The sequence below is a fragment of the Artemia franciscana genome, chromosome 7 (genome assembly GCF_032884065.1).
Source record: "Artemia franciscana chromosome 7, ASM3288406v1, whole genome shotgun sequence".
NCBI classification, from domain to species: domain Eukaryota; kingdom Metazoa; phylum Arthropoda; class Branchiopoda; order Anostraca; family Artemiidae; genus Artemia; species Artemia franciscana.
Window position 1 is genome coordinate 10,287,755 of NC_088869.1, and position 16,935 is coordinate 10,304,689.

General features: G+C 35.2%; 1 protein-coding gene across 1 annotated transcript in view; it reads left to right on the top strand.

The window, feature by feature from the left end:
• The first annotated feature begins 2,051 nt into the window (after positions 1 to 2,051).
• The window catches only part of LOC136028826 (putative fatty acyl-CoA reductase CG5065), a 70,019-nt gene continuing 55,135 nt past the window's right edge, over positions 2,052 to 16,935 (top strand). The window contains exon 1 of the mRNA XM_065706752.1: positions 2,052 to 2,264. Within this exon, the coding sequence (XP_065562824.1) occupies positions 2,073 to 2,264 (192 nt within the window). The 5' untranslated portion in view covers positions 2,052 to 2,072. The remainder of the gene's footprint in view (positions 2,265 to 16,935) is intronic.

Sequence of the window (16,935 nt, forward strand, 5' to 3'; positions counted from 1 at the left end):
TGATATTACAACGGTGCCGGTTTATACTTCTCAGCTTTTCAACTTTAGAAATAGCAGCAAAAGTACCATTTATAGTATCATATGGCCCTTACAGTTGGTAGAATTAATTAAAAGCACTTAGGTATTAGCAATAGCTTTTAGATAAGCCATTAATTATCTCTCTACAAGTTTTGGTAGCCCAATAGCCCCATTTTTTTTCAATTAAGACATGATATCAAAAGCATAATTTTTAGTGCCATTTGGCACTTGTACATGGTTTAAATATACAATGGACGTAGATGTGAACAATAGCTTTTATATGAGCTATGAAACATCTCTCTAAGATAATCTGGTAGCCCACTAGCCCTATCCTGTTAAGCAAGGGTACCAAAGGCGTAATTTCTAGTGCCATTAAGCGCTTGCAGATGGTGGCACTTATAAAAAAGAACGTATATAACGAGCAATGTCTTTTACATGAGTAACTAAGCATCTCCCTTTGATGTTCTGGCAACCTGCTAGCCCGTGTAAAAAAAAGACACATCAGTGCTACCCATACAACTCTGGCTACCCATGCAAATGTGATTTTCCTCGTTGTTCAATATTGATGACTTGAATTCTCCAATACAAAGTTTTTGCCTATACCTATTCCAAGGCTTCAATTTTCATTTAGATCTGACGGCATTTTTGAGAGATTTCAGGCTTTTTTTTTAAATCGCCATAGATTTTTCTGCAATAAATTTTTACCTTTAATATGAACCGAGATAATTATTACCATTCTAAATCAGTGTCAAGTGACAATTTTGTGCGTCGGTAATTTTTTTTTGAAACATGTGTTTTAGCTTTTGGTTACTATGGGCCGCGTTTCGCTCTTTACTAGGTCGTAGCTACTGCTGCAACCATGATATACAGTCATTGGGGCCTAAGATCCAACTTTTTAAAACTGCACACAGTGATAAAGACATAAATTGAAGAATATTAAGACATATATATTATATAATATTTATGAAGAATATATTTTTACAAATGAATTAATTGATACATAAACTTATTTGATTACCATACCGGATTCTAAAAAAAGGCACGTTAGCTACACTATGAGAGGATTTCTTATATATATAAGATGCTAAATCACGACCAGCAGTTACTACTTCTTTTGGGGGTTCTGCTATGGTATCTTTGTGAAGGGATATTTAGTTCAAGACATTTCATTATTTTATCCATACTAAATTTTCCTTGTGCTTTAGAGCAAAGAAATATTTTTGTTCCAAAATCTTAATATTTTGATAGAGCTCAGCCATAATATTTTTATACTTTCGTTTGTAATCTTAATCAAGTTCGGTTGAAAAAAAGACTGCTTCCCTTCTGAAAGATTCAAGTACTATCTTTTAAAGTTAAATTTTTAATGGATTAAATTGGACATACCCTAATCTGTTCCAGATTTATTACTGCTATGCCCTTTTGAAAAGCTGCTTAAAACTAAAATCTTTTAGCAGTCTTAGAATCATTACTTCCATGAAGTTCAATCAGGACTGATAAATGAAACAAAACGAAACAAGCTAATTGATTCCGGTTAAATAAGAATTTAGAACATATTTTTTAATGTGATTCTTGGGTTTTATTTACAGCTGCTCATTCAATAAGTACTTCAAATTCAATAAGTGCTTCGAATTGCAAACTGTATTGAACTCAGGATTTGTCTATCCTTACGTCAAGAGGAAGTGGAGAACTGGAAAATACTGAATATAAGTTCTTCACTACAAAATAGAAATGCACACATTTAAAAATACACTTTAGAAACATGGAAACATGGTACAAGAATGTACCAGACAGTGCATTTGTTACTATAATGACAACACTGATCGTAGAATAGGTAATATTTTCTGGTTTGGTTTGCCATAAAACTAAGTGTATTGAAGTAGTGAGTAGCAAGCTATGACCCGCTGGGTAGAAATACTAAAATTAATCATTAAATTTTTATGTTTTTCGGAAATTTACCAAGAGAAGTGAATGACCCCATAAAGTAAAGCGTAGATCTTAAAACTACAAAAATTCTATGCTTACAAATCAGTAATATAATAAGCCTGAAAGAGAACATGGCATCTGAGATTGTCAATTTTTATCGTGACCGATCTGTATTTGTTACTGGAGGTACTGGATTTTTTGGAAAGATTTTGATTGAAAAGCTACTTCGAAGTTGCCCAGGACTGAAAAATGTATATGTTTTAATACGTCCAAAAGCAGGACAAGACCCTAAGAATAGACTACAGGATTTGTTGTCAGCAGCAGTAAGTGCTTGCTTATCTTTGTCGGTAATTCAGAAGGTGGTATATTAAATACATGTAATAAATCAAACAGTTCGTGGTAACGAACTGTAGTATGGAGCGACCCGGCTCAATAGTAAACGAAACTCTAAAAAACGGAATTTTGAAGCTAAAATATACATAAAAAGAATCGGATTTTCATGCTGATTTTAATATATAAGTTTCATGAAATTTAATCTTTGTCATCAAAAGTTAAGAACCTGAGAAAATTTGCCTTATTTTGGAAAATAGTGAGAAAATCCCCCTAAATTAATAGAATCTAAACGAAAATCACACCATCGCATTTGGCGTATCAGAGAACCCTCTAGCAAAAATTTCAGGCTCCTATCTACAAAAATGTGGAATTTGGTATTTTTTTTGCCAGAAGACAAATCACGGGTGCGTGTTTATTTTTTTTTTCCAGGGGTCATCGTATCGACCAAGTGGTCCTAGAATGTCGCAAGAGGGCTCATTCTAACGGAAATGAAAAGTTCTAGTGCCCTTATTAAGTGACCAAAAAATTGGAGGGCACCTAGGCCCCCTCCCACGCTCGTTTTTTCCCCAAAGTCAACGGATCAAAATTTTGAGATAACCATTTTGTTCCGCCTAGTCAAAAACCATAATAACTATGTCTTTGGGAATGACTTACTCTCCCACAGTCCCTGGGGGAGGGGCTGCAAATTAAAAACTTCGACCAGTGTTTACATATAATAATGGTTATTGGGAAGTGTACAGACGTTTTCAGGGGGATTTTTTTTTGGTTTTGGGGGGTAGGGTTGAGAGGAGGGGGCTATGTGAGAGGATCTCTCCTTGGAGAAATATGTCATGGGGGAACAGAAATTCAATGAAAAGGGCGCAGGATTTTCTAAAATTACTATAAAAAAAAGAATGAAAAAATAAACATGGAAAAGTTTTTTCAATTGAAAGTAAGGAGTAGCATTGAAACTGAAAACGAACAGAGATTATTACGCATATGAGGGTTTCTAAAGATACTTTAGCATAAAGAGCTAGGTATTTAGGAGGAGATGAATACCTCGCTCTTAATGCTATAGTATTTTTAGTAATTTCAACTGTTTATTCTACATCGGTCATTCTTAAAGAATTGGGACAAAACTTACGATTTAGTGTAAAGAGCGAGGTATTAACAAGGGTACAAACCCCTTCATATACATAATAAAAATTTAAGAATATAATTGTTACGCAAGTTAATTCTTAAGTTACGTGTATTTTTTACTAATAAAAACATTCATTAAAAATTAAAATTTATAGCTGCCTTTTTATGTAACTGAAAAATTGCAGGGCAACTAGGCCTCCTTCCCCACACCTTATTTCTCAAAATCGTCTGATCAAAACTAAGAGAAAGCCATTTAGCCAAAAAAGGAATTAATATGCAAATTTCAAATAATTTATGTGTGGAGAGCCAAAATCAAACATGCATTAATTCAAAAACGTTCAGAAATTACATAAAAAACCTATTTTTTTTAACTGAAAGTAAGGAGCGACATTAAAACTTAAAACGAACAGAAATTATTCCGTATATGAAATGGGTTGTCCCCTCCGCAATCCTTCGCTCTTTACGCTAAAATTTGACTCTTTGCCACAATTCTGCTTTTTAAAACAATTAAAAGCTTTAGCGTAAAGAGCGAAGAATTGCGGAGGATTGCAGAGGACAGAAATTACTCCGTATATGAAAGGGGCTTTCCCTTCTCAACCTCCCGCTCTTTACGCTAAAGTTTGACTCTTTCTCTAAACTCTGCATTTTAAAACGGTAAAAAATTTTAGCGTAAAGAGCTTGGGGATGAGGAGGAAAAGCCCCTTTCATATACGGAGTAATTTCTGTTCGTTTTAAGTTTTAATGTCGTTCCTTACTTTCATTTAAAAAAACTTGTTTTTTTTATATTTAATTTCTGAACGTTTTTGAATCAATGCATGTTTTGATTTTGGCTCTCCGCAGAGGAATAATTAAAACGAAATTTGTATATATATTTTTTTGGCTAAATGGCTTTCTCATAATTTTGATCGAATGATTTTGAGAAAAGAAGAGCGGGGGAGGAAGCCTAGTTGCCCTCCGAATTTCGGTTACTTAAAAAGGCAACTAGAACTTTTAAGTTTTGACGAATCTTTTTATAAGTAAAAGATATACGTAACTTATAAAATAGTTTACGTAAAGAACTTTTGTATTCTCATGTTTTTATTACATATATGAGGGGGTTTGCCCCCTCGTCAGTACCTCGCTCTTTACACTAAAGCTTAAATTTTGTCCCAATTCATTAAGAATGACCCCTGAATCACAAAAGCCGCAGAATAAATAGTTAAAATTACTAAAAATACTTTAGCGTAAAGAGCGAGGTATTAGGAGTTGAGCCCCTTATATGGGTAATAATTTCTGTTCGTTTTAAGTTCTGTTCGTTTAAGTTTAAGTTGCTTACTTCGAGCTGAAAAAAAACTTTTTCATATTTGTTTTTTCATTTTTTTTTTTTAAGTAATGCTTGTAAATCCTGCGCTCCCTTCATGGAAATTTTCTTCCCTCATGACAAATTCCTCGATGGAAAGTTCCCCCAGCATATCCCCCCTTCTCAACCCCTGCCTCCAACCAAAAAATCCTCCTGAAAACGCCTGTACACTTCCCATTGACCATTATTATATGTAAGCACTGGTCAAAGTTTTGAACTTGTAACCCCCCCCCCCACGGGGACTGTGGGGGAGTAAGTCGTCCCCAAAGACATAGTTACAAGGTTTTTCGACTATGCTGAATAAAATGGCTATCTCAGAATTTTGATCCATTGACTTTGGGAAAATAATTAGTGTTGGAGGGGGCCTAAGTGCCCTCCATTTTTTTATCACTTGAAAGGGCACTAGAACTTTTCATTTCCATTAGAATGAGCCCTCTCACAACATTCTAGGACAACTGGGTCGATACGATCACCCATGGGGAAAAAAAAAAAACAAATAAACACGCATCCGTGATCTGCCTTCTGGCAAAAAATATAAAATTCCACATTTTGTGGATAGGAGCTAGAAAATTCTACAGTAGGGTTCTCTGATACGCTGAATCTGATGGTGTAGTTTTCGTTATGATTCTATGACTTTTAGGGGGTGTTTCCCCCTGTTTTCTAAAATAACGCAAATTTTCTCAGGCTCCCAGCTTTTGATGGGTAAGACTAAACTTGATGAAACTTATATATTTTAAATTAGCATTAAAATGCGATTCTTCTGATGTAGCTATTGGTACCAAAATTCCATTTTTTAGAGTTTTGGTTACTATTGAGCCGGGTCGCTCCTTTTTACAGTTCGTTACCACGAACTGTTTGAAAAGGAAATTAGAATCCTTAGGAGTTGGCAACTTTTTTTGCTCTTTGGGTGAAAATTTCAGTTCTATGACTGAAAAGGCCAGAAAATAGATCTTTGCTCTAGTGGGATCTCTTCTTTTTTTAAAGAGCCCTGAAAATGTCATTTTTATAAAAACAAACATTTTTCGATAGTCTACAACCACTGGTTTGTTAAGATTAAATAAAAAAACTATTTTTTCTTAACTGAAAGTAAGGAGTGACACTAAAACTTAAAACGAACAGAATTTACTACGTGTATGAAAGGGGCTGTTCCCTTCTCAACGCCTCACTCTTTACGATAAAGTTTGACTCTTTCTCTCAATTCTACTATATTAAACAGTCAAAAAACTTTAGCCCCTTTCATACACGTAGTAATTTCTGTTTGTTTCAAGTTTTAATGTCGCTCCTTACTTTCAGTTAAAAAACTAGTTTTTTTTTATTTAATTTCTGAACGTTTTTGAATTTATGCATGTTTCATTTTTGCTCTCCGCAGAAAAATTATTAAAATGAAATTTGCATATTAATTCTTTTTTTTGCTATATAATTTTCTCTTAATTTTGATCAGAAGATTTTGAGAAAAAATGGGCGGGGGAGGAGCTCTAGTTACCCTCCTATTTTTTGGTTACTTAAAAAGGCAACTAGAAATTTTTAACGAACGTTTTTATTAGTAAAAAATATACGTAGCTTAAGAATTAACTTGAGTAAGGAACTTCTATGTCCTTATATTTCTATTATGTTTATGAGGGGGTTTTTTCCCTCGTTAGTACCTCCCTCTTTACGCTAGGCTTAAATTTTGTCGCGATTCTTTACTAATGACCCCTGAATCAGAAAGGCCGTAGAATAAATAGCTGAAATTACTAAAAATTCTTTAGCATAAAGAGCGAGGTATTTAGGAGGAGAAGAATCCCTCATATGCGTAATAATCTCTGCTCGTTTTAGGTTTTAACGCTGCCCCTTACTTTCAGTTGAAATTTTTTTTCATGTTTATTTTTTGATTTTTTTTTTGCACCCCCTTCATTGGATTTCACTTCCCCTGTGACATATTACTCCATGGAAAGATCCTCCCACATAGCCCCCTCCACTCAACCCCACCAAACCCAAAAAAATCTCCCTGAAAACATCTGTACACTTCCCAATAACCATTACTGAATGTAAACACTGGTCAAAGTTTGTTACTTGCAGCCCCTTCCCCAGGACTGTGGGGGAGTAAGTCATCCCAAAAGACATAGTTATTATGGTTTTCGACTATGTTCTAAAAATTTTGATCCGTTGACTTTGAGAAAAAATGAGCGTGGGAGTGGGCCAAGATGCCCTCCAGTTATTTTGGTAACTTAAAAAGGGCACTAGAACTTAGAATGAGCCCTCTTGCGACATTCTAGGAGCACTTGTTTGATACGATGAACCCTGGAAAAAAAATACCCGTGATCGATCTTCTGGCAAAAAGTAGGAAGTTTCACATTTCTGTAGATAGGAGCTTGAAAATTTTGCAGTAGAGTCCTCTGATACGCTGAATGCGATGGTGTAATTTGGTGGCGTTAAGATTCTATGACTTTTAAGGGTTGTTTCCCCCTATTTTCCAAAATAAGGCACATTTTCTCAGGCTCTGAAATTTTGATGGCAAAGACTAAATTTGATTAAACACATTAGCAGCATTAAAGTCCGATTCTTTTGATGTATCTTATAGTATCAGAATTCGTCTTTTAGAGTTTTGTTTGCTGTTGAGCCGGGTCGCTCCTTGCTACAGTTCGTGACCACGAACTGTTTGATAAAAAAAGAGGAAGAATTAAAAAAAGAAAAGAAGAGGATATAAATCATAGCTATCGGTGCAAAGAAATGATCTATCGCCATTTTCTAGGGGGTTTCTTATAAGGATTAAAGATCTAGAGTTTTTAACCCTAGAGTTTTTACAAGAGACTTTTCAGTCTAGTTAAAACCATAGAAAGGTCAGTTTTATAGTTACAATTTATCTGTATAAATTATATAGTTAAACCTGTAGAATAGTTAACATCACATTACTTTTTAAACCTTTGTTTATTATGGCCTCTGGGCCCCTCTTTACCATTATAATAAAACCCTGCTTAAAAGTACCGTATTAAGCACCTAACCAAATTGGGCAGGGTATTTCAATTTTGACTTTATTTCTGCTCCTTTTTGGCTTAGTGGAGCTCTTTACTTTTCTTTATTTGTGGGAAAAATTTTGTGGGAAAAGTTTTTTTTTTAATTTTTTTTTTTGTTTTTCATTGACATAGCCTTTTCCATAGAAAAAATAATATTTTAAATCGTTTCTTTTTTTTCTAAAGCGATCCATAGTTTGCCTTGCTATTCGTATGTTGGAGAAAATTTTTCAACAATTTCTAACCCTGACGCAAATATATTGTTTAATTTAAGTTTATAGCTCTCAAGTTGATCTGAAAAATAAAACTTAACATCATTCAAAAGAAATTCTGTTTATGCTCTTTGACAACGTGGATGCACTTACACTCTTTTGATTTATTTAACTTTTAAGAGAAGAAGTAACAACAGTAGGAGTCCTGAAAGTTTTAAATAAATACCCCAGTAATTCCAGATATATTGCTGGGGTTTCTTAGTGGCTACTATACACGCAGTGCTTTTTTATTTAATAAAAAAAAAAACACTGGGTTTTTAAGCATAATGGGCCAATTACGTAACTCTGGAGGGTTGACATACCCAATATCTCAAGAGACCTAGCTGATGTACTTTACTACTTGGCTGAACAAAGTGGCTTTTTCCAAATTTTAGTTGGATGTGTCTGTGAAATGAAAGGGCTTATGAGGAGGGATGCTTGCACTCCAATCTCTTCTTACTCTTAAAAAGGCCACCAAACTTACAGTCCTTAATCGAATTAGCTCCTTTAGAAGTTTGAATTATGTTTCTTGCTTTTATAGAGCGGCGCCACCTATGATATTGCTTATATGGCCTTTTGAAAATCTGCATGCATATAGATTTTTGTGTACTTAAGACTTCCCATAAACGTTCCCTAAAAGTTTCACATTAACACCCTTAGCGTCATCACCTGACACGAACAAGAACAGTGGTAGCATTATTAGTATATGTATTTTATTTTGCGGATTTGAACATTATTCTCACATTATTTCTCAATATTTGAGAACATTATTCTCAGTCTTGGAACTTTTAACTTAATACAAATAGATGTGGCTATGAAATTGCTGATATATCTTTTTGATAGCCTGTATATTTATGTACTGCTGTGATTTTCGTCTCGATACTCTTAGCCTTGCAAGTAGTTATAATGAACAGTTGAAGTAGCAGCAGTAGTATTAATATGAAACGTAGCAGCAGTATTAGTATTAGTAGTAGCATGTATAAACTGTCTTTTGCTCAATTAATCTTCCGCTTTAAGCATTTTCTGAAAGTTTCCACTAAATACTCAAATTCCTTCTTGAGATAAGCTATTTGGACAATGTGAATGTACATAGTGTCTTTTGATTTATTTCAATTTTCCCCACAATATTTTGAAAGCAATACTGTGGCTATAGTAGCACTATTTGAAACAGTAGTAGTGGTGGTAGTTGTAGTAGTGGCGTACAAATATCAAACAGTTCGTGGTAACGAACTGTAGTAAGGAGCGACCCGGCTCAATAGTAACCAAAACTCTAAAAAATGGAATTTTGATACCTATAGCTACATCAAAAGAATGGCATTTTAATGCTGATTTTAAATAAATAAGTTTCATTAAGTTTAATCTTACCCATCAAAAGTTACGAGCCTGAGGAAATTTGCCTTCTTTTTAGAAAATAGGGGGAAACAACCTCTAAAAGTCATAGAATCTTGAAAAAAATCACACCATCCGATTCAGCGTATCAGAGAACCCTACTGTAGAAGTTTCAAGCTCCTATCTACAAAAATGTGGAATTTTGCAGGTCTTGCCAGAAAACAGATCACGGATGCGTGTTTATTTGTTTGTTTTTTTGTTTTTTCCCCTAGGGGTGATCGTATCGACCCAGTGATCCTAGAAACTTGCGAGAGGGTTCATTCTAACGGAGATGAAAAGTTCTAGTGCCCTTTTAAGGCACTTAGTGACAAAAAAAAATTGGAGGGCACCTAGGCCCCCTTTTAATTAAAATTCTGAATTAAATAAGAATTCTGAGATAGCCATTTTATTCAGCGTAGTCGAAAAACCTTACAACTATGTCTTTGGGGACGACTTACTCCCCCAGAGTACCCGTGGGAGGGGCTACAAGTTACAAACTTTGACCAGTGCTTATATATAGTAAGGGTTGTTTGGAAATGTACAGACGTTTTCAGGGAGATTTTTTGGTTCGGGGGGGGGGTGGGGGGTTGAGAAGAGGGGAATATGTTGGAGGAACTTTCCTTGGAGGAATTTATCATGGGGGAAGAAAGTTTCCATGAACGGAGCGCAGGATTTTCTAGCATTATTTAAAAGAAAACAATGAAAAAATAAATCTGAGAAGTTTTTTCAACTGAAAGTAAGGGGTAGAATTAAAACTTAAAACGAACAGAAATCATTACGCATATGATGGGCTCACCTCCTCCTAAGACCTCGCTCTTTACGCTAAAGTATTTTTAGTAATTTCAACTATGTATTCTACGGCTTTTGTGATTCAGGGTTCATATTGTTTTTAAATGGTGCAAAATTTAAGCTTTAGTGTAAAGAGCGTCCTCAAATACGTAATAAAAACATGAGAATAGAGAAGTTCGTTACGTAAGCTAATTTATTAGTTACGTATATCTTTTACTAATAAAAACATTCCCAAAAAATTAAAAGTTCTAGTTGCCTTTCTAAGTAACCAAGAAATCGGAGGGCAACTAGGCCTCCTCCCCCGCTCCCTTTTTCTCAAAATCATTCGATCTAAACTATGAGAAAGCCATTTAGCCAAAGAATTAAATATACACACTTCGTTTTAATTATTTATCTGCGGAGAGCCAAAATCAAAACATGCATCATTCAAAAACGTTCAGAAGTTAAATAAAAAAAAACAAGTTTTTTACATTAAAGTAAGGAGCATTAAAACGAACAGAAACTACTCCGTATATGAAAGGAGCCTTTCCTCCTCAACGCCCCGCTCTTTACGCTAAAGTTTTTTACTATTTTAAAAACAGAGTTAAGAGAAAGAGTCGAACCCTTTCAACTCTTTCTAAAGAGAAAGAGAGAGAGAGAGGTCTTTAAACAATGCTGAAGAAAGTAGAAGGCTCAAAATTTTAATTGGAGTTTTTTTTAAATGATTGTTGTGATAGGGGAAGGTTGTCCTCAATTCACATTGACTTTAAAAAGAGCACTATAATTTCCAATTTCCAACGAAATGAGCCCTATTAAAAGTTTGTACAACCACCCATTCAATAAAAGCCTTATATGCCTTTGGGGTATAACTAACAACCATTGCTCCTAGGTTTTAAGGGGTTATTTCAACCCCAAAGGCCCTTTAATAAAATATTTAGACTATTTTGAACAAAATGACTATCTCAAAATTTCTGTCGGGTGCATTTAGAGAAAAGCAGACGGACGAAAAGAAGAAAATAAGATTGGGTACCTGTTGCCCTCTTATCCCTTTTGACTCTTAAAAACCACACTAAAAATGCTGATTTCTAATCAACCGACCTACATACAAATTTTAACCTACCACCATTTCCATAGAAACCTTGAATTTTAACGCATAGCTTATAGTCCCTACCATGAGGTTCCTGGAGAGGGGAGGGGGAGCATACCCAAAGACTTAAATACTGGACTATTCAAATATGCGTAGCAAAGTTACTATCTCAAAATTTTGATAAGTTTTTGATGATATGATGGGTGACGGGGGGGGGGCTTTGGTTACTCTCCAATCATTTTTAACTATTAAAAAGGGTACTAGAACTTTAAACTTACAATCAAATGAGCCCCCTCCAAACCTTGTGTGACCATCATTTTCATAAAAACCTTATTTGTATAAGCCCTTATATGCCCTCGGGACACAACTTACAACCCTTTCCATGAAGGCTTTAGTGTTGGGTTTAATCCTTAAGAACTTAATTACTGGACCTTTCACCTACGCTGAACAAAATAACTGTCTCAAAGCTTAATTGGATATATTTGGGGAAATGATGGGTGTAGGGGGTGACTACTAGAAACGGCTCTGTAACTTGTAATTTTCAATTGAATAAGCCCCTTCCAAAGTTACTGTGGCAAATTCTTCTATACGAAGTGCCCTGGGCTAAAAAAAATGTGCCCACATCGCACTTTACTTAGGCAGTGCCGTTGAGCCGCCTATGGTCTTTTGACTATTTTTAGAACAAATGGCTATTTCAAAATATTTGTCTGATGAGTTTCGGAAAAATAAGGCTTGTAGAGGGGGGAGTAGCTGCTTTCCGATCACCATTATTCTTAAAAAGGGAACTAGAACTTCTGATTACCGGTCCAATGAGCCCCCTGCGAGGTTTATATAAGCCCCCTTTCTATAAAAACTTTATTTGCCCCAGGATATTAATCATAACCCTTACCCTGAGGGTTGTGGGGAGGGGTTGTCATCTTCAAAGACATAATTTTTGGACTTTTCAACTACCTTTAATAAAAGAGCGATCTTAAATTTGATTGGATATTTTTGGGAAATGATGGGCGTTTTTTGGGGGGGCGGGGTATAAATAGTTTTTGACTATTAAGAAGAGCCCTTTCCCTTCCAATTTCCGATCAAGTGGTCCCCTTTTGAAGTTTCTACGACAACTCCTTTTATACGAAGTGCCCTGGTAAAAAAAACAAACAAAATAATAATATATTTTGCCTCATCGCTCTTTACTTAGGCAGTACTAATGCGCTGCCCATAATAAATGGAACTCGAACCCTCTGTCCTGCATCAGAATGTTTACCTTTTTGACCTGTAGACCACTTCTTGGTTTTTAGCCAATTCCAGACATTGGATCAATCTAACGGCCAATTCTCTACGAAAAAAGTTTTTTCACAAAATAAATTATTCAAAGAAAAAAAAGAACTCCATTACACCAAAAATGAGCAAAAGTAGAATTAAATAATTACCAATCGTAAAACTACCACCAATTAGCATCGATAAATAAATGAAACCCAAAACGAGCAATAATAGGTAACACAATAGCGCTACCTAAGTAAAGAGCGATGTAGGCACAATGTATTATTTATTTATTTATTGTTACTACTATTATTATTATTATTATCATTATTATTATTATTATTACAATTATTTTTTTTTGTTTAGACCAGGGCACTTTGGGTTGAAGGGGATGTCGTAGAACCTTAAAAAAGGGCTCAATTGATTGGAAATTGAAAGAGTTAGTGCCGTTTTTAATGGTGGATAGTTATTTGAGGGCAACTAATCTCCTCCCAAGCCGACCATTTCCCAAAACACATTCTATCAATATTTTGAGATAGCCATTTGGTTGAATGTATTCGAAAGGTCAAATAATTGTCTTTGAGGATAACAGCTCCCTCCCCACAGCCCTCAGGGAAAGTGTTCTAAGTCATGTCCTGGAGGAATAAAGCTCGTAACTACCCCTCCCCCACAGTCTCCAAGGTAAGGGTTATAAGTTGTGTCCTGGGATCATAAAACTCGTAAAAACAGGTGTAAACTCTGGAAGGGGCTCTTTTGGTTGGAAATAAGATTTTCTAGTGCCCTTATTAGATTCAGAGTGATTAAAGGATGGATACCCCCTGCCTCATATTTTCTTGAAATGCTTCTGACATAAATTTTGTGATTGCTATTTGTTGGCGTAGAATTTTGAATAGAACTCATTCGATCGAAAATGTTCTTTTTAATAGTCGAAAGCGATTGGATGACAAGTAACCCCTTCCATGACCACTTTTTCTTCCAGAACATCCAATCAACATTTTTGAGATAGCCATTTTGTTCAACGTAGTTGAATGGTTCGGAAATTATTTCATTGAGAATAACAAACCCCCTACCGCCTCAAGGCAAGGATTGTAATTTATGCCCTGGATCGTATAAGATATATATAGAAAAAGAGGTATAAACTTCAGAGGGGGATCATTAGACTGGTTTTCAAGAGTTCTAGTGCCCATTTGAAAAATTCAGAGTGATCAAAGGGTGAATATCCCCTCCACACCTCATATTTTCCCGAAATACATGTGATAAAAATTTTGAAATGGGCTTTTGTTGTCTTAATTGGAAATTGAAAGAGCTTGTGCCCTTTTAATAGTCGAAAATGATTGTAAACAACTAACCCCCCTCAAACGCCCACCATTTCTCCAAGCACATTTAATAAAAAAATTTAAATATCCAATTCGTTCAGCGTAATTGAAAGGTGTGGAGATCATGTTTTTGAGGATTAGCACCCCCAACAGCCCTCAGGGCAAGATCAGTTATGCCCAAGGGGGGTATAAGGTTTATATAGAAAAGATAATTGTATAAACTTCGGAGGAGGCTTGCTGGATTGGTAATCAGAAGTTCTAGCAGTTATTTTAAGATTCAGTACGATTAGAGGGTGGATAACCCTTCCACCTCCAAACCTTGTATTTTCCCATATTGCATCATATAGAAATTTTGAGATGGCCGTTTGTTTTCGTAGAAACTTCGAAAAAGACTAATTCGATTGGAAACTGAAAGGACTGGGGTAATTTTTATTAGTCAATAGAGATTAGAGGGAGATATGCACCCTCATCCATGCTCACCAATTCCCAGAACACATCTAATCAAAATTTTGGGATAGCCATTTTGTTCAGTTTAGTTGAAAGGTCTGGAAATTATGTTTTTGACAGCCCCCATACCCTCTCAAGACCAGGATATAATTTGCACTTTACTGGGACGGCCGTGAATAGTCAATTTAGCATAAATATACTGATATATACATTGCTCAAAGTTTTAATAATTTTAATTTATTACAGTTAAAAAATTTACATTTTAAATGTATTTGGTTTATTTAGTAAATGTATTTGGTAAATGTATTTGGTTTTCGTTTTGAGTCAAACTCAAAACGAGTGAAAATTAATACAAGTAGGGGTGACAACCCCCATGCCTTCTCAAGACCAGAACATAATCTGCACTTTACTGACAATAAAATATATATTTAAAATGTTTTCATTTTGTTTCTTTTTTTACTAGATACTTTCCCTTTTTACTTTGTTTCACTTCCAATATTTTCACTTTTTACTAGATTAAATAGAAAAAAAAATAATTTTTTTTAGCTGAAATAAGGAGCGACATTAAAACTTAAAAAGAACAGAAATTATTCCGTATATAAAATGGGTTGTCCCCTCCGCAATCCTTCGCTCTTTATGCTAAAGCTTTTAATTGTTTTAAAAAGTAGAATTGTGGCAAAGAGTCAAACTTTAGAGTAAAAAGCGAGGGATTGCGGAGGGGACAACCCATTTTATATACGGAGTAATTTCTGTTCGTTTTAAGTTTTAATGCCGCTCCTTACTTTCAGCTAAAAAAATCATTTTTTTTTCATTTAATTTCTGAACGTTTTCGAATTAATGCATGTTTGGTTTTGGCTCTCCGCACATAAATTATTAAAATGAAATTTGTATATTAATTCTTTTTTTGGCTAAATGGCTTTCTCTTAGTTTTGATCAGACGATTTTGAGAAATAAGGGGTGGAGAAGGAGACCTAGTTGCTCACCAATTTTTCGGTTGCTTAAAAAGGCAACTAGAAATTTTAATTTTTAACGAACGTTTTTATTAGTAAAAAATATACGTAACATATAAATTAGCAACTTACGTAACAAACTTTCATAATCTTACATTTTTATTATGTATACAAGGGGGTTTGTATCCTCGTTAATACCACGCTCTTAACACTAAATCTTAAGTTTTGTCCCAATTCTTTAAGAATGACCCCTGAATCAGAAAGGCCGTAGAATAAATAGTTGAAATTACTAAACATACTTTAGCATAAAGAGCGAGGTAATTATCTCCTCCTAAATACCTCGCTCTTTATGCTAAAGTATTTTTAGAACCCTCATATGCGTAATAATCTCTGTTCGTTTCAAGTTCCAATGCTACTCCTTCCTTTCATTTGAAAAAATGTTTTCATGTTTATTTTTCATTGTTTTCTTATAGTAATGCTAGAAAATCATGCGCCCTTTTCCTTGAATTTTTCTTCCTCCATGACAGATTCCTCCAAGGAAAGATCCTCCAACATAGCCCCCTCCCCTCAAACCCACCCCCCAAACAAAATAAAATCCCCCTGAAAACGTCTGTACACTTACCATTACTACACTTACCATTACCCAATAACCATTACTATATGTAAACACTGGTCAAAGTTTGTAACTTGCAGCCCCTCCCCCAGGGATTGTGGGGGAGTAAATCATCCCCAAATACATAGTTATTATGGTTTTCGACTATGCTGAACAAAATGGCAATCTCAAAATTTTGATCCGTTGACTTTGGGAAAAAAATGAGCGTGGGAGGGGGCCTAGATGCCCTCCAATTTTTTGGTCACTGAAAAAGGGCACTAAATCTATTCATTTCCGTTAGAATGAGCCCTCTTGCGACATTTTAGGACCACTTGGTCGATACGATCACCCCTGGAAAAAAAAACAAAAAAAAAAAACAAAAAACAAATAAACACGCACCCGTGATTTGTCTTCTGGCAAAAAATGCAAAATTCCACATTTTTGTAGATAGGAGCTTGAAATTTCTATAGCAGGGTTCTCTGATACGCTAAATTTGATGGTGTGATTGTCGTTAAGATTCTATGACTTATAGGGGTGTTTCCCCCTATTTTCTTAAATAAGGCAAATTTTCTCAGGCTCGTAACTTTTGATGGGCAAGACTAAACTTGATGAAACTTATAAATTTAAAATCAGCATTAAAATGCGATTCTTTTGATGTAGCTATTGATATAAAAATTCATTTTTTTAGAGTTTTGGTTACTATTGAGCCGGGTCGCTCCTTACTACAGTTCGTTACCACGAACTGTTTGATATATGAAGAGGGAAGTTCTCTTCCTTTCACTCCAGTTACAGCGTGAGTGTATGGTGCCCTTGTTAAGAGTACAAAAAGATTGGGCGGCATGCTGTTCTTCTCTCAAGCCCGTTTATCTTCCAAGCGCATCCAGTCAAAACTTTGAGACAGTCATTTTGTTCAGCATAGTAGAACGGTGCAGCAATTATGTCTTTAGGGATATTAGGTTTGTCAACTCCCCACAAATGTGCAATTGGCCCTGTTTGCTTTAAGGCTAAATGTTTCTTTAAAAGTAAATCATAAGGCACTGTGTTAAATGGTTGCCAATAAGACTCATCAGCAATACATCGAGAACGACTGGGGGTATTAAGTTGAAACATTTGGGGATACTACTATTACTACTTCTACTTTTATATGAAAAAGTGTTAGTGTATCCAGGTTGTCAAAGAGCATAGA